General features: G+C 39.5%; 1 protein-coding gene and 1 long non-coding RNA gene across 4 annotated transcripts in view; one reads left to right on the top strand and one right to left on the bottom strand.

Annotated features, from left to right (window-relative positions):
• Nucleotides 1–751: 751 nt before the first annotated feature.
• Nucleotides 752–18,722, bottom strand: part of dync2h1 (dynein cytoplasmic 2 heavy chain 1) — a 115,907-nt gene continuing 97,936 nt past the window's right edge. For 2 of the 3 annotated variants that reach the window (XM_025898120.1, XM_005474648.4), the window contains 6 exons: nt 18,193–18,294; nt 12,148–12,237; nt 6,375–6,484; nt 6,184–6,265; nt 4,937–5,053; nt 3,125–3,286 (listed from right to left, as the gene is read on the bottom strand). In XM_025898120.1, the coding sequence (XP_025753905.1) occupies nt 3,125–3,286; nt 4,937–5,053; nt 6,184–6,265; nt 6,375–6,484; nt 12,148–12,237; nt 18,193–18,294 (663 nt within the window). Of the gene's footprint in view, nt 3,287–4,936; nt 5,054–6,183; nt 6,266–6,374; nt 6,485–12,147; nt 12,238–18,192; nt 18,295–18,722 lie in introns of all 3 variants that reach the window. The other variant, XM_005474647.4, reaches the window with a different exon arrangement.
• On the top strand, nt 13,961–18,323 carry LOC106097978 (uncharacterized). Its single transcript, XR_001224049.2, has 3 exons — nt 13,961–13,983; nt 14,246–14,288; nt 18,205–18,323. It is a non-coding gene; the product is annotated as an uncharacterized LOC106097978 (long non-coding RNA).

The following is an 18,722-nucleotide window of genomic DNA, read 5'->3' as shown; positions in this document are numbered from 1 at the left end:
AAACATTAAATATGACAGTATTAAATGATGTCTTTTCATATCGGCAGGAACTTTAATATTGCATAAAGATACACAGATACTATATGTACAGCTGCAGAGTGTGCATTAAGCAGACATGTCTTGGTACAATATTTTTCAGCTGCTGTTGCCTTTGGGTCAATCGAACTTGCTCACTGCCAGGTAGATGCCATTTTTCCTCTGTTGCCTCCTTGCCAGTAGTGTTCGCATCTCTCTCCACACCTCCTCCATTTTGCTCTCCTGCAGTGTATTTTCAGCATGTTTCCATCCTGCTTGACTGTGTTGGCTTCTTCCTCTCACTTCCCGCCCCTGAAAAAAACTCTCTGTTGAGTTGGGACACACTGAAGGGTTTTTGTTGTTGTTTATAGGGAAAACAGCACAGTGAGACGTCTGAATCAAATTGTGAAGCCCATGAAGGCGTCAGGAGGGAGCAGGGGTGTCAGAGACCAGGTTCCAGTCCTGTACTGCTTATTAAAATATGGCAAGTGCCCAATAAGGGAGTGTCCCTAACATTTTAAATCTGGGAAGCAGATATTTTATCGACCTTGTTTTATGGAGAGCCAACACATGTTGGCCCGGTTAGCATAGTGGATGCCAAAAGTTAAAATACTATTCGACACGCCATGAAAGGAAGACTAAACGTAGACCAAACCCGACTCCCATCTGAGGAGGCCTGATTGTATATTTTACAGTATAGGAAAACAAATGAAAAGGTCCTGTTCATTCCTGTTTATTTCCTCATGTTTATTTGGATGAAAAAGCCCCCCACAAGTGTTAGAGACATTATCAGACAGAAAACAAAATGTTTATGTCTCACATATGCACGGTTTACATAAGCATTATTGTATTGTTGCTTAAACAACACAGAAAATCCCCAATCACTTGTGGACGTCATGGAGGAAGCTCGAGAAGAATGGAGGGCGGGTCAAGAGAAAGGCAAAGAAAAGGCCAAGATTTTTTTATTATTACTGAAAAGTGGGAGTTTTTTGAATGCTATGCGTGCACTATACGTGGCGGTTCAGAAACAGATTACAATGCTTTGCTGAGGTAAATCAGAAATCTGTCTATCGCAGGCATCTGCAGCGTGTCGCGTTTACATCATTGCTCTGACGTTTCACCGGATTACTCATGTTGTGTGGGTTTGTGATCAGAACTCCAAACAAACAACCTGCAAAGGCAGCTGCTGAACACCGTCGCAGCAGGAGTTTTATCACAATAGTTTCTCAAACCTGGAATGCTAATTTGAGATAAAGACAAAACTCTGTAAACACATTACCTTGGAAACAAGCCGTTGGCAAAAGCCTTTTTTTTCTCCCCCCTCTGCTGCAATGCTGATGTTAATTTTCCACCGCTGCCTACAGGATTAGAAGTGATCAAAACGCGAGGAAGAGTTGTGAAACAGCGCTCGCTGTTTTGAATCCAATTTCAACAATGTCTAATTTTTGAGAAGCTTTCGGCAGAGAGAGGATAATCAGCCTTTAGAGTCGCGTTTAGACTTGTTACAGCTCGATCTAATGAAGACATTAAAGATCTTTATGCTGTTAAGGAAATACAGGACAAACCGGCAGTGTGTCCAGTAACGTAGCAGGTATAAACCCTGTGTTTTACTTGAATAAAAACTTTCTATAAGCTCCCTCTGTTTCACTCTCTCCCTCCCCTGTTGATTCCCCCATAACTCACTCACTACTTGTCCTCACTCCCTCCATCCATCTTTCCTTTTAACCTGTCCTCCCAAACCCTGTCACCTTTGCCACACTCATTTTCCTGTTTCTCTTCAATTTTCTCGCCCAAGTTTTACGGCCCTTTTCTCGCTCTTTCCCGTCCCTGCATCATCATCTCTCTCTCTCCTCCTCTGCCTCCATCCTTCTGTCTGTCTCTCGCTCTCTCTCCCTCTCTGACCCAGAGGGCCATGTTTCGCTGAAATCCAATCCTCTCTCTTTTTTAAACCTGCTGTTCCATTTCACTCCCATTTTGTCACACTGCAGTGCACACACAATACCCGCTCCTCCCTAATTTCAACTCTCCTCTCTGTCTCCTCACACACACACACACAGATGTGATCACACTTTCATACACTCACATTAACACACATTTGCGCAAAGGCATGAGAAAAATTGAAAAAGTGAGCGGTGGAGGGGGAAAAAAAAAATCTTAATTAAGCCATCAATCAAGCTTGATGCTTATGATTGGATTCATACACAAGCGCCCATACACACCTTCCAAATCGCACGCCCACACTTGCAGCTCAGCGGCCATCCATCACAGCTTCACTGACTCCGCTCAACCTCAACTCAGAACCAATCACACAGAGGTTAGGGACTAACTTGTGCATGTGTGTGTATTTGCGCTAGAGAAAGAGAACTGACACTGAAGTGCTTCATGTCTGTAAAGCCCCTTTCAGCAGAGCTGTGGGAGAGGCAGAACACAGTGAACTGAGATCTGTACAGTTCACTGTCAAACAGTTCTGACTACTAATAGTATGTGACGGAGGGTCAGCGCCATTCTGAAACACCGCGCACAAGCAGTCACATCTCTGTTAGTACTTTACCAATGTTATTCTATAAAAGGCAGGAAGGTTGTTTTTTTATTTTACCTTTATTTTGAATAAATAGGTCCAAAAGTACAGCAGGAAACATAACACCTATGTAAAAAACATTTTTAATATGTAACAAACACGATTTTCTTGTGAGACTGGAAGCAGCAAGACTTACTGACAGTTTCAGTGTAGTAGTGTTTCTTGGGATCCAAACAATATTGCATGTATAGTTTATTAACAGTATCACACCGTTTCTTTAAGCTGTTTGTGTTTTAGCTTTTCATTCAGTTTTAGTGTCGTAGCACAACCAGAGAAAGGATCAGTTATTCTTTCGTCCTGCTTTCCTACACTCTGGTCCTTTCCCTTGTACTCTGTTATACAAATGATATGATATAAAGTAAATGTGTTTTAAAAGGTTTGGTCTATGAGCTAATGCGCTTCACTGAAAAATTACCCCGACATATCGGAGTGCTAACAATCCATCGGGTTTATTTGTTGCCCTGGTCAGATACTGAGCACAGAAAATCCCTTTTCTCTCTGTGAGTCTCGCCACAACCAGATGCCGTCCTCTTACTGCTGTTTGAGAAAGAGAGCAGCTCCACACTGTATCCATTGGTTGGGGTTCGCTCCACAGGGCAGAGAGATGTGCGTGACCACCTTCACCCTCTCAGAGCTGGTATAGAGAGGCAGACAGATACTCTCCTCTGCTGCAGTGGAGGCAGCAACAGAGTTCTAGGATGAAGTAGAAATTTAGCGTGTGAGCGTAAGTATGCACAAATACTGTATAGTCACAGAGTTTCATGCTAAATGATTAAATATTGACATATCTCACAAACATGATAACAAATATATGACAACTTTCTGCCACTGCAATGTAACCGATTAGATAAAACATATAAAACTTCAGTCACTGGTCAGTGAACACCTGGTAAACTCTGGTCACTAGGGAAAATGTGAATTCCAAGACCAGTTGGCGAGTGGTTGCTGGAACTTGCTGGTTGCCTCTAGGTTAAATCAGTCGCAAAGAGAGATCAAAGCAATCGCATTTCAGTGTAGCCTCTTTGCAACCAATCTCACAGCAACTACTCGCCAACCAGTCGAAAGGTCTCAAGACCAGCCTGTAGAGCCCAGTCAACCTCTTAAGTCTGACATCATTAGCAATTTCTTAGCCCAGCAAAGATGGAGGATGAGGATGAACTTTTTTCCCCTCAATAAAAGTTTGTGCGGGTCCCGATGGACAGAGACAAATGCAATCACATGGTAAGAAGAAGACGCCAAAAACAGACCCAACTTCATCAAGAGAAGACCTGAGACAATCCATCCACAACATGAGGTTAGACATTAATATGCCGCTGCATGGTTTGGATGACTCGCTATGAAAAAAACCTAAGCTTGACGTCCACACTGAAATTTTAGAGCGATTCTTTTCTGGAGCACTCAAATATTTGGTGTCTAGCAAACCAAGAGTCTGTGGGCTGTAGTTACGTTGAACGGTTTTAAAAACTGACCATAAAGACATGCTGCACAAGAATCGTGTTAATAAAAAGCCAGACAGGCTGACAATGACCACTAATTATTTTTAGGGACCCACAGAAGATTTTTAAAACCAATACTGATATTCAGTGTTTTACAAATATGACAAACAGTCAAATGTTTTTTCCTTTTAGACACATAAAGCTTAAACAAATTTCCCTGTTAATATTTGTCACATGTTGTTATTTATGAATTGTTACTAAAATAATTAACAATCCAAGTTAAAAATAAACATGTCTCAATGCCAACACTGAAGCTGTATAGTGCCCACTGTTGGACAAACTATGCAACATCAACACTGAAAAATTTTATAACACAATTGAAAGACGATCCTCTCGTCTCTTCATTACTTTTTAAATTAGTATTTATCAACTGTTACATGTTAGCAAATATCAGTCATATCAGTCATATGTTTGGCTGGGCTCTACCTGTGTGACTGAAGCATAAACAGCAAAAAACTAAAATTTGCACAAATCCTCAGTGTTCTTCAGACTTTGACTTATTTGTGTAATTTGTATAATTTCCAACATAACGCAACATCCCAGGTCAAAGAACAAGTACTTCATTAACCGAGTAGTCAACTGACATGAGAGCACCTGGCAACTGTTTAAGAAATTATGTAGCCATTTGTGTCACTTTTCAAATAACACTGCAAACAATTGCTGCCAAAACCCTAAAATGTAACCAAAAAGAATTCTGTTTTATACAATTTATTATCTTAAACTGTACATGTTTGGGTTTTGAAAGACGACATTGCCGTGGGCTTTGGAAATCTTGAACAAAACATTTAAGATGATTACTTTCAGGTGCTGCACAGAGTGGTTCTCTCTTTTAAGAACACATGCATACCTGTGGAACCCAGGCCATGTAGCAAGTCGGGACAGCTGACACGCTGGGAGAATCATGCTGGTTCTCACAAAGATGGACACCATCAAAACTGCAACCCTCCAACTGGAGACCTCCAATCTACAAAGAAAATGCAAATGATAAGGTGAACGAGAGAAACAGACACGTGAAAATGGAACAACGGGAAAACAGCGACTCTGTGACTTAAATGCTGAACGCTGGTGGGAGCCCTTCCCAGATTAACTAGCATGCTACATACTACATGAAAGAGACATCAAGTGAAGTCAGTCCAGTGACTCAGGGATTTTCCACAGTAGGACAGACAATAAAGGGAACTCTGGCGTCAAATCAGACACACACATACAAGTACTAAATCACCATAATCTGGGAAAGAAAAACCCAGAGAGTGAGAGCAAGACACAAATCCAGAAAATGTTTTTACATATTGTGTGTGTGTGTGTGTGTGTGTGTGTGTGTGTGTGTGTGTGTAAGAGAGCTCATTGCTTCACAACAATTATATCCTTTCACTTTCTCTGTCAGACGTCTGAGTGTTTTCCCCTTCCCTCCCTGCAGCTGCAGCCTCTTTGTCAGCACCAACACCCTTTCCTTCTCTCTTTGTGTATTTTAACTAAGCGCATGTCAAACTGTGCCAATTTTTATTGGCATGAGAGTAATAGAAGTATTGCCTCAAAGTATTATATTAAAGACAGTTATATCACCCTTAAATCAGAGCATAAAATGAATAACTGATGACTGAGAGGAGTGCTGCACAGTTTTGTTTGGTCAGAAAAGACTAGAATTACACAATGTATCCAAAACGCACCAGAGACCTGAGCTGGCTGCTGTCAAAAGCAGCGGCCTTGTCCCTAATAAAGGCTTTACTCACACCAGGGGGATCTTTGCTGTGCCCGAGCACATTTCCAAAAGTGCAGTTTGGGTTAGCTGAGTGATCCCCATGTACCATGATCAGGCATAATTCTGGGTAACGTACCCTTCTGAAAGAGTTGAGATCTGGCACAATGGCTAATTCTTTGCTTTTCTTTTACCCCCAGTTTCTCCTTTTTCTTCAGTATTGTAACTCCTGCCTCCTTATCTGCATCTGTATCTATTCTTGCTGTCTTCTCCTCCAATAATTATCACTCAGCCAGTCTACCTTGTTTATAGCACCTTTATTCTTCTGTAGATGGAGGTGAGGATCTGATGTTTGCATGCATGAGCAGTAGATTACTGTATGTTTCATGTGGCTTTACCTTTACTTGTAGTTTTGCTTGTGCAATTGGACTCCTCCATGATGAAACAAACACCAAACTATCCATAGAACAGGACATGGTCCTTAAAAAAAGCAAAATGAATATACGTTTTTTAACATTGATACATACACTTATTCAATCCCCTATAAAAGTGTCCAGTGTGTGTGTTTGTGTGTGTGTGTGTGTGTTACCTGGCAGTTTCCTGTCTCAAAGCATTGAGAAAGGTATCAGGGTGAAATAGCTCAGATAGATCTAGGATGTCTGACAGGAGTGCCTGTCTATTTGCACGTTCCACCCAACTCTGTATGCAAAGAAAGACAGACAAACAGAAACAGAGAGACGTGTAGACGCAAAGATTAATGAGCCAAATACTTAGCAAATCAAAAATAAAGACTCAAAGCTAACACATAATGCAGGCATAAAATCTGTTACACAAAGGCGTCACACAGTTTTATGTCACATGGAAATATGACACAGATTTGGAGTCTAAAAAACGTGTTTACGTTCCATGCTTGTGTTGAGCTTCTCATAAAATAAAACATACAGTTAGATCCATGTGCTTTTGGGTTTTTTTGTGTGTGTGTACCAGAGCTTATTCTACTTTCAGTTAAATAATGACTATGGGCTTAAAGTGTAGCACAGTTTTAATTGGAGGGGTTGAACAAAAAAACCAAACACAAACAAAAAGTGCATTAACCACTGTAGGTGTCTTTATAAACAGAGGCTCAGATGTAATTGGATACATAATTATAAAGCTGTTTTATGGCCAAGTATGGGGTACATTTTTCCATAAATTGGGCAGGTCAGAGGTCCGGATATAAGCTGAAGAGTGGAAGCTGTTTGGGTTAATCCAAAATATGCTGTCAAAGGAGCACTCACTGCAGGAGGAACAGGCCGTCCTCAGGCTACATACACTAAACAAACCCAACAGAGAGGTAGCAGGGACTTTAGGAGTGGTCAGATCAAGAATTGAGTGCATTTGGGACACACCGGTGAGCACTGCAACATAAAAAGGTTTAGACATCCACTGAAGATAACAGTGCCAGATGACCACAGGGTCCTTTCCCATGAAAAAACCCTTTATAACATTCAGCTGAGTGGAAGGACACTCTTCAGGAGGGGACATATCATTATCCAGGTCTACCATAAAGAGAAGGAGATTCATTACAAGATGCAAACCAGTCACCAGCCTCAAAAACAGAAAGAACAGATTAGACTTTGCCATAAACATCCAAGACAAAAGCCAGCGAGTTCTGGAACCCAGAGCACTCTGAGGAAAGAAAAAGGCACAGAGATGGGTCTGAACAGCTTAGCTACACCACATCACGGTAACACGGTGTAGGACTTTTTATATTTGTTTGGGTCATCTTTCTCTAATATTAAAGCTTGTTTTTGATGATCTGAAACAGGTGAATGTGACAAATATGAAAAAAATAAACAAAACAGAAAACGAAGAAATCAGGAAGGGGGCAAATATTTGTCTTCATGGCACTGCACAGATGGAACCAAAACATACTGTAAAAGCAATCCATCAGGTTTTGAAAAGTAAAGTAGTGGAATATTCTGCAGAGTTAATCACCTGGTCTGAGTCGATCAACAACAACTGAACAGAGCAGCAGTAATGGCCAAACACACACACACACACAGCAGGAAAACCATTATTTGGAGAGGGCCACGAGTGCCACACTTCAGGGGGTCATTTCAAGAAAGTATTTATTAATATGTTAATTTGTCCAATTACATATTGAACCTCTAAAAACACCGAACTGTTCAGAAAAACATTACGGCTAATATTTTCATTCAAACCTTTAAATTAAAGGTGAAAGGTTGAAATTCAAACTCATATTCATCATGTAACTGTAACTTGACCACATTTTGGGGAACAGCTAAAATAATAAATAATGTCACGGTCCAAAGATACATGGACCCAGCATGTATCTTTCAGTGGAATGATTCCTAAATTGGACAGAGTAATTTTTGTCTCAGTTATTGTGTATTTGTAAATTGGAGCCAAAACGGTCACAAAGGGAGAGAATAAAATGTACAGCCTAATGTTGCTAATAGGCCATTTAATGCCTCACCTTTTTATCACCGCATCAACAAGCTGATAAAACTGGAACACCAATTATGCACTAATGGGAACATAATACACATACAGACGCACGCCCACAAACCTTACAAAGCCCAACGCCATTTTATGAGCGCGTGGACAGGGCTAGTGGTGTACATTTACAGAAGCACTATTCTGAGGTACAGTTTTAATGTACTTGATTAAGGTATTTCTATGTAATGCCATTTCTATTTCTATCCTTCTCTTTTAAGTAATGAGTCTAAATACGTGTTTCAGCACTTTGCAAGAGAGTAATTAAATACAAAACAACGTGCAGTGATGCTTTTCCCAAAATATATCTGTACAAGGTCTGTGCATGAGATCAAAAACCATGCAGAATATTTTCTACAGCAATTTCTTAACTGTATTTATAATCAAGTATTAAGATTTGCCACCCCAACTTTAAAAATAATCCTGGAAACACTCCCAGATTCTTGGGTTTTGTGCAAAAACAGTAAAATAAAATAAATGCTTAACCCAGACAAACAGTGATGTTAAACATAATTCTGTGTGTAATTCTGCGCAGATGGACTTGGAGCTTTGTTAGCCCCGTCCAATATGTTGATGCAGTCTGCTACATTCAGCAACATCTGCTTTGATTAGATGTCAGCCTTCTATTGTGGCACAACAAAAAGGGATAAAGAAATTATTAAATTGTGTGGCAAGCAAAAATACTTTACTTTATTACTGGTAAATGCTGCAGAGCACAACTGATTTTACTGTGCTTTTAAACTTTATAAATACAAAAGATTATTTAAGCCCGGTTGGCTGCAGCTCTAAGATTTAATGTCAACTGAAGAAAAATGCTGACAAATGGAGGCGGAATGAGCAAACATTTTATCTCTCCAATAGAGATCCAATCTCTTTTATTAATAGATTCACTTTTACCACAGAATCAGTCTGCACTGGCTTTAGAGATAAACTGAGATGCGCTTTATGTCAAGAAGAAATATGCATAAATCCTAGCTTCACATCCACACAAGTACACACTTGCAGCCGGGCGCATGTGGGCACACATAATCAAAGCAAGGCATGCACCAAGAAAGATTTTGGGGCATTAATAATAAAGCGAACCGAGTTGTGCTGATGTTGCTCATGCTATTTGTGCGTATATACTGTATGTGTGCAAGCATTTGAGTGCTGTCAAGGTCGTCCTGTTCATCTGGGTGCACTGCTGTGCTGTTGGCTTTTTATTCTTCAGCAGCTCCACACAGCTGCAGCTCTGGAAGAGTCCGCCTTTATTACGCTGATTAGCTAATAGAATACAGACATGCTGCAAACAGAGATATCACTCAGTGCTGATGGGCAGAAACAGACAGTTAAGGACAGCGCAGCCTCTAGACAGACACATACTAAGACAGATGGAGTGCAGGTAGACAGGGAGGCTAGCAGACAGAGCAAAAAAACAGAAAAAAAACAGAAATCGAGTATCAGGCAGACATACACACAAACAGATGGGTAGGCAGGCAGGCCAGCAGACAGACAGAGGCAGGGAGGCTCGCCCACGCAGATAATGAAATGCATCCACACAGAAATAATTTCTGAACGTGAGGGTGTATGTGTGCATTCTAGTCTGCCAGAACATATTGAAGTAGGCGTACAGTCAGACACAGTTGAGCGGAGATAGAGAGGAATTTCCGCCAGAACCCTTATTTCCTGGCACCAACCTAAGGCTGACACTTCCCAGAACCTCCTGCTTTTATAGAATAATCCCCTTTTATTTATGTACCCCTATTGAAAACAACATAAGAATTTTTCTGGCAGCATTTTAATAAACATATTGCCTAGACCACCCTGTATGTCATAATGTAAAGTACCGCAAATTCAGCTTACAGGCCTCTTGTTGTTTTGAGATCCGTTTATAAAAAGTGGGATTCCACTTCATGTTTTATGATCTCTGAAATGCGAGGTTCTCTTTAAATCCTTTGGAATTAAAATTAAAAAGAAAAATCTGTTAATATTCATCACTGCTGAATGACAAAGCTCTGGGTAGGATAAATGCATGATGAATTTAAATGGATCCCTCAAATGCTGATTAGAAAACTCTTACGCTCTACTCTACTCCTTCCTTTGAGAGCAGCACTACAGAGGATTCTCAAGGCCATCTCAATTTTTAACTTAGGTCATCAGAAAATACCATGTTTTGTTGAGGACAAAGGTGCTCTTATAGTAGTGGGCTCTTGTGAATTTCAGCCCCTGAAGAAATAATTAAAACTAAATGATCACAACTGTTACACACTACGGTGCAAAGACTTTTTCTTTTGCTTCTATGGAGCTTTTAATTTCTTTTAATTTTTCAAAGTGGTCTCAAGCAATAGTTCTTCACATTTTTTTGAAGGTCTTTCAGTGTTTTTCTTTGGACATTGGCTGCTTTTACACTCAGTTTCACTCCAGTCCTTGTGCCTGACCATTTTCAGGGAAATATTTGGGTTTCTTTTTGGTTGTCAAGCCACTTAAACACTGACCTATTATTCATTCATGTGTAGAAAATTACACCTAACTTTAAGAGATAAACCTGTGCAAAGAACCAACGCATTATTTACAAAAGTGGAGAAGACAACACATATATTTGCACGAACAAGGTGATTCCAAAAGAACAATTAGCCAAAAATGTGCCATATCTCGGAACGGTGTGTAGAGTTTCGTTAAAAAGCCTGAGCAAACTGGGTAAGTGGAGTACAGGACTGTCATAGTCCTCTGAACCTTCAGTTGATCCATCTACTGAAGCCTCATCAGAATTGCTCTCAGTGGAAGGGTAGCTATCAAGGAGCCATTCTTGAGGAAGGGAAACAGGGAGAAAATGCTGAGGTATGCTAAATTACTGAACTGAAAATCGGTGCCAATAGGTCTTTTGGAGTAATGGATCCAAATTTGAAATTTGGACAACGGCGAGTGTCTATAACCATTTATAATACATGGTTGAGGCTCTGACATGGCTGTGGTTGTATTTCAGCCAGTGGGGTTAGGGATCTTGCCAAAATTTAATGTAATTATCAACACTGGAAAGTACTATCACATAATGAACCACCATGCAGTACTATCTAAAAAGCGTCTGATTGGCAACAGTTTCATTTTCGAGCATGATAATGATCCCAAACACACTGCCAGTGTAGTAAAAACATACCTGGACAGTGGAAACACACAGTAGAACACTATTAGTCATGGATTGGCATTCCCAAAACACAGACTTCAACATTATTGAAGCAGTGTGGAATTATCTTTAGAGAGAAGAGAACAAAAGGAAGCCAACATCCAAAGAAGAGCTTTGAATGTCCTTCAAGAAGCCTGGAGAACTATTCCAGAAGACTACTTAAAGAAATTGCAATTAAGTCTGCCTAAAGGTGTTCAGGCTGTGTTACAGAATAAAGGTGACCATAACAAATAATGAGCTTTGTGCAAACTCTTTTTTTTGCCTTATGTACTGATTTTCCATATATTTTGGCACCCATTTCCCATTGTGGCATTAAGCCTCAAAACTTTTGCACTTTTCCATCCATCCATTCTCTTCCACTTATCCTTTTCAGGGTTGCGGGGGGGCTGGAGGCTATCCCAAGGCGAGAGGCAGGGTACACCCAGTACAGGTCGCCAGTCTGTCACAGGACTAACATATAGACACACACAACCATTCGCACTCACATTCACATGGGCAATTTAGGGTTTTCAATTATACTAACTCCATGTCTTTGGACTGTGGGAGGAAACCAGAGTACCCGGAGAGAACCCTTTATTTGTCATGTATTGCATAGCATGTTCATAGATGTTTGAATATTCTTTTTCTGACTGTGGTGAAAAGCAGGTTCCTAAAGAAAGACAGCAGATTATGTCTTTTCGCTATACCATCCATCATGCGTTACCTGTATGGCGAGGGCCCGTGTTACTACAGCTCTAAGGTACTGCATTGGCTCCTCTGGTCCCTCCCATTTGTTCTGCCATGTTAAAGGACACTGAGACAAGAGGAAACAAGCACAGAGAATAAAGGTCAATGCAAGCAATAATAAAAACAAAAATCACAAAAACGAGTATAAGCAAAAGAGTGATGTAAACCATGTTTTTTTTAAAAAACAAACAAAAACAAAACAGGGGTACTCTGCAGGTTTACTCTGCCACTATGTGAACCTGCCTCTATTTCCTTCTCCTAACCATGCTGGCAGCCAAGCCACAGTTAATCTGCAGGAGGACTGCAGCAACATCAGCCCCTGTCGAGTTGCCTTGACACGATTCAAAATACAAATTTAACAATATGTGTAAGTCACTGAAGGGCACGCTGCGCCCAGCTACACCCTCACTCTGGTCCAGCTAAAATGCAATCTATATTTAAGTTTCTGTGATGTCACTGGTGACATGCCCTCCTCAATTTCTGTCATGACATGCAAAAAAGTTACAGCTGGGTGATACTGAGATAAATCTCTGGCACTATTTTTTACATTGTAAAATACCAAATATATTTGTGACTTGTTACAATGCTAACTTAAACTTCACAATGGAAAAATACTCTTGTATTTTTCCATTACAAGAGAAAAAATACAAACAGTATTGTCTGTCTGTCTCCTCATGTAAGTAACTGTTGCAGATCCACAGACAGTCTTGTCCGTGCAGCAATATCTGAAATGTCTAAATTTGGAAGTCACAGACAAATGTAAAATGTTAGCAGGGTTGGAAAAGGAAAGCTTCCCTCAGGAGAAGAATGTTAACTCCTGAACACGTTAGGCCGTGTATGTTACCGTTAAACAGAGATCAAAGATTTGACTCACACACACACACACATGCACAAACATGCACAGCAGGAGGCTGAGAATTGAGAATTTGGTGTTATTTAGGCATGAAAGCCATAATGGAAATAAAAGAGACTTTGCATGTCTCTCAGCTGCAAGTCAACCATTCACTCACTCTCCTGCTGCGTGGTTGGGTGTGTGTATGTATGTGTGTGTGTTGCACTGAAGTGTCTCAGGAGGAAAAACATGCCGGTTTAAGTTAAGTCACTGCCATTTGTAGGGTACAAATAAGTGTAAAATGCTGTTTTAATTTTTGTTTTTTAACAAGATAAGGGTGGCAGAAAACAGAGACACAAACCAAATGTATACAGGAATGCAATCAATATACACCGATCAGACATGACATCATAACCACCTACCTAATATTGTATTGGCACCCCTTTAGCTCAATTGAGCAATTGAATCCTGGATGCTCAATTAATTGAAATCTGGGGAATTTGGAGGCCAAATCAGCACCTCAAACTTGTTGTTGTGCTCCTCAAACCATTCCTGATCCATTTTTGCTTTGTGGCATGCCACATTATCCTGCTGAAAGAGGCCACAGCCATCAGGGATTACCTGATATATCAATGAAAGTGTGTACAAGGTCTGCAACAATGTTTAGGTAGGTAGCAGGAGGCAAGGTTTCCTACCAGAACATTGCCCAAAGCAGCGAACTGCCTCTGCTGGCTTTCCTTTTTTCTGCATCCTGGTGCCAGGTGTTCCCCAAGTGAGCAGTGAACACACCCGGTCATGCACATGATGTGCATCAGACCAGGCTAACTTCTTCCATTTCTCCGTGGTCTAGTTCTGATACTTATGTGCCATTGCTGGTGCTTTCAGCAGTGGATAGGGGTCAGCATAAGCACCCCGACTGATATATCCCGCCCACTAACAGGTGCCATAATGAAGAGAAAATCTGTCTTAATCACGTCACCTGTAAGTGGTCTTAATGTTATGCCTGATCGATGTATGTGTTGATAATATGTTGAATAACTACTTTTTGGTTACAAACCCAAGCTTCTATGATGATGATTAGTATTGGCCTGCGAATTACTACAAGTGGTACTGAAAATCTAACTGATCACAGAGATTACTTCACCTTTAATCAAAAAGCCATTTCCTCATCGCTCACCATGTCCTGATAATCATGCTCTTTCTATCAAATGAAGGTAGTGGTAACACTTTTTCCGTCTTGCAGCACTGCTTATGACTCTCATACAACCCAACCCCCCCATCAGAAGGTAGGTCGTTTGGGTTCTTTCCAGTCATGTAATTATTTTTTACTGCACAGCTGAGAAAAAGGGCAGCAGAGCTGATCCCCTCAGAACTGTGCCTGCTACACTTTTCCATTATCACAAGCATAAATGGAGCATTTTTCAAATGCATAAATTGCATCATCAGCTCATTCTAACCTTCTCTGATTTAAACGGGGTTAATTAGTAACAGTCGGTTTTAATAGAAGCCCAAATGCAAAATGGCATTAATCCATGTGATCTGCTCATTGTATGCAACAGTATTTCCTGTAAAGACTCCAATCTAATTTATATTCTGTTTTGTTATAAAAGACACTAAACGTTAACTGCGTATCTGTTGTATGTAATTAGGATTTTTTCAAGTAATATTTAAAAAATTGAATGTGTAATACAAATTCAAGGCCTTACCGTAAGAAGCACCCACTTTCAAAGGCACTTATTTTACCGGTGCTATATCTGACCTCATATTTAAATTTTCTGCTTGTGTAAAAATTTTCAGTGACATTTGTAGTAGTAGTAGTAGTGCCCAGTCGCAACATAAGAACTTTCAAAACAAAAAAAGAAACAAAAAGAAAAGAAAAAAAAACAAGCAAAACCCCCCAAAAACACATTGATTTTCTCAGCACCAAACCTGGCCACAGCGAGATAGAAAAACTCCTCAGTCAGGCTCATGGAGGACAGCCAACTGAACTTTTGGTGTGAGGGAAGAATATCATTGTCTGCTTAGTTTGCCCCCCTGGAAACCTTGGCTTTATATAGTCATAAATAACTGAACCTGTACATGCTTAAATACTTACTGCTTGGACAGTGATAAAGTTTCTTTAAATTACTCAGGTTTAAAATAATGTTTGGACCAAATATTATAGTCACATACTGTAGCATTGTGGGGAGAATCACACTTAGGCCAATTCACTCAGGGGCTTCTTGTCAGTGATGTAAAAATACTGCCAGCTAGGGTCACAGAAGTCATCAGGTGTTTGTTAAAAATTTAGCTGCCAGTAAATTCGATGTATGCTGAGAATTTTGTGTTTCTGCAAAATGTGCAACAGGAAACATAACAGCTGCTGCTGCTTTTTCCACGGTACAACAACATTTTTATACTCTAGGCAAAATCTTTTTTGGCAAAACTCTGATTTAGTTCTCAAGAAATGCTCCCTCTCTGGGAGAAGCTACACGTCAGAGAGCCTCAAACAATATTGTGGGTCAAAATTTATGATCTTTTTTTATATAAAAAAGAAAAAGAGCTATGATAAAAAGATATGATATTGAAAAAATTCTCCTGATCTATACAGCTAACAAAATGCATTTCTGTGTTTATCGAACAAGTAAAACATAGTATCGAGATTATGCATATTACAGAGAGAAAATCTTTAGACAGGCCATAAAGGAAAAAGCTCAGAGAAGGCTGAACAGAACTCTTATAAAAACCTGTATAAAAACTGTAACTGCATCTGTTTCATATACAGCACCGAGTAGTTACATAGGTCAGTTAAAATGGAATTAAATTAAAGTATGCTCTTTTAGGAAAACAATGTAAATAATGGAAAAGGTGTAAAGTGTACCCACATCAGGGCATAGAAATGGTAAATTATGGCACTCTTGTAAAATGAACGCTTAAAAATGGAAATCAGACTTTTAAAAAAAGTCTAAAATCTAAAATATGTTTTTATTTAGACCATAGTGTGCTAACAGATGATGGACAGTATTTTTGTGATACAGAATTATAATTGAGATATAAATTAGATGATATAGAGATATAATTATAAATTATAAAACAAATGGCTTTGTTTTATTTAATACATTATATGTACAGTTCCCATTTATAACTGACTTAATTGTAATTACATATATTTTTAAATCACTAAAATATTTTATTATTTGGAAATTCAGAATAGGTTTTATATATCAGAACATGATAAAAAGTTCAGTCTTTAGTAGGTCTTATAATAAGGTAAACATAACCTCAGATGAACTACAAATCATTACACATTACACAGTGACATTTATTAAAACCAACAAACAAACTAAAAAAAAAAAAAATACCCAAAATGTACAAGACGTGTGGAAAACAAAGTAGACCCTTCTTGTTTCAGTAGCAATTAAGAGGGTAAGTACCAGCAAGGTGGTGATAAACCAATGCAGAGTGGTCATCAGCAAGTACGAACACCTCTATAAAAGCAAAGCTTCTGGCAGTTTTCTGGTCTGGAGCAGTGTTTGTTGTTGCCCATCAATCTAGGAAGAGTTATAAGGTAATTCAAAAGAATTTAAAGTCTATCTATTGATAAAGATTATTCACAAGTGGAAAGCATTCAAAATTGCTGCCAATCTTCCCATCAGTGAACATCTCAGCAACTTCCCCCAAAAATCAGACCATGCAATGCTCAGAGAAACTGCAAAAAACCCAAGGGTTGGATCATAGATTCTATAGGTCTCAGCATATTATATGTTGTTCTTAGAATAGATGAGACCAAAGTGGAGATGTTTGGCCACATGTCACAGCACCATGTTTGGAGAAAATCATACACAATATATCAGCACAAACACTAACTGTCAAGAATGGTGATAGAAGGGCGATGATTTTGGCTTGTTCTGAAGCCAGACCTGTGCACATTGCAGTCATTGAGTTGACAGTCAGATCCTTTGTATACGAGTCAAATATGATGCCATCTGTCTGACAGCTTAAGCTTGGCCAAATTGAGTCCTAAAACAGGTCAGTGATCCCAACCGCAGCAGCAAACAGCAGCGGTCCCAGTCAAACTCCAAACCACAACAGGAAAGAAACAGTAAATCCCCGCAAATGTCAATGAACTGAAGCAACATCATATAGAAGTATATGCCAAAATTCCTCCACAATGATGTGAAATACTGATAACGTCATACAGAAAAAGTTACTATTGCAGCTAAAAGTGGTTCTTTGGGCTACTGGATCATTGGGTGTTCCTAGTCTTACATAGTTTCTAATTTTTGGCATAATTTTTGTTAAACAATGACACAATGAAATATGTTGCGAGCTGTTGTTTATCTGAAGTTGCACTGTCCTAATTTGCCTGGTAAGAACCATGTGATTTTTTATTATGTCCTGATAATATAAAAACCTTAGAATAGACAGAGGGTGCACTTTACTTTTACCATAACTGCATATTAAAAGAAAAAGCTAGCAAGATAGAGAAAATGTAAGGAAATCAAAGATTGCAAAATGTGACAGATAAAGACTGGAGCTGGTCGAGAGGGCACGGGGATAAGACTAAAAACCTGCTGATTAATACAAAAAGAGAGAGAAGGCAAGCAGCGAAATAGGAATTATGCCCAAGGCTTCTCTCTGGAGATTACACACAGAAGGAGTGAAAGGTTGGCTGTGTCTCTTCTTCTCTACCTCATAATATCCCCTTTGTCCCCAACTCAGCCTGGGGACATACAAGGATACATATTGTGTTTGCTACATGTCTACATGTCAGCTCTGTATACTGTATGCGGGCCTGTCCCTGTGGCCTTCACTTCACCACAGAATAAAAAGAATTGCAGTCCCCCTCTAAAACAATATGGTAAAAAGAAAGCTTTATTTTACACTGTCACTGTCACTGAACATAGAGCTAACTGTGTATTTTATGGTAAGAGCTAGAAACCTCCAGCAACATTGTAAAAAGATGTAAGTTAAATGTGAGTTAAAAGATGCATTGCATACAGCATTTGGGACTGTGTGTGCATTTGTAATACTATCAGGGTAAGGCCTTCTATTTTATTTTCAGTTGTATTCCACATTTATTGCACTACGCCCCATTCAGTAAATCATCACGAGATACATTAAAAAACTCTAGATAACACATGTACTCAAAAGCATAAAATAGCACATAGAGTGTTAGGGTTGAGTTTCTCTGTCTTTTTCCTGTCTTACCTCTTGATTTAGTAGGGCAGTGGCCAGTTTCTGGACTTCTGGAGTTAACAGTTGAGTCCCTCGGATGACCTTGCTCAGTGCAGCCAGGGACTGGTGGATACTCTGTGATGACACTTACAGTTTACATACAGTACATACTGTATGCTGTGCAATCAAGCCCCAAATTACCATGACATTCATTCACATGACCACAACTGTATGTGTCATAATGACACAAATGGCTATTGGATGCAGGTAGTGATCAAGCCTGCTTCCACTGATTGCCTTGGTTCATTTAAACAAACAGATAACTGTGAGTGTCTAGAAATGAATAAAACTATTACATGACATGATAAACATACTTGAACAATCAATGAAGGGAAATTAGCTTATGCATCTTCATGGCTTGTAATGTTAATAAGTTTTTTCTGAATAAACAAAGCAAGCTTTATTTACATACAAGTCTCAGTCTTTTGCTTTTACTGTTGAATTCATACACAGTGAGTACCACTACCTACCCCCCCCCCCCCCAAAAAAAAAAGCCTTCGGAT

This window comes from Oreochromis niloticus, linkage group LG14 (assembly GCF_001858045.2).
Source record: "Oreochromis niloticus isolate F11D_XX linkage group LG14, O_niloticus_UMD_NMBU, whole genome shotgun sequence".
Classification (NCBI taxonomy): domain Eukaryota; kingdom Metazoa; phylum Chordata; class Actinopteri; order Cichliformes; family Cichlidae; genus Oreochromis; species Oreochromis niloticus.
This window is presented reverse-complemented; position numbering and strand designations above follow the sequence as displayed.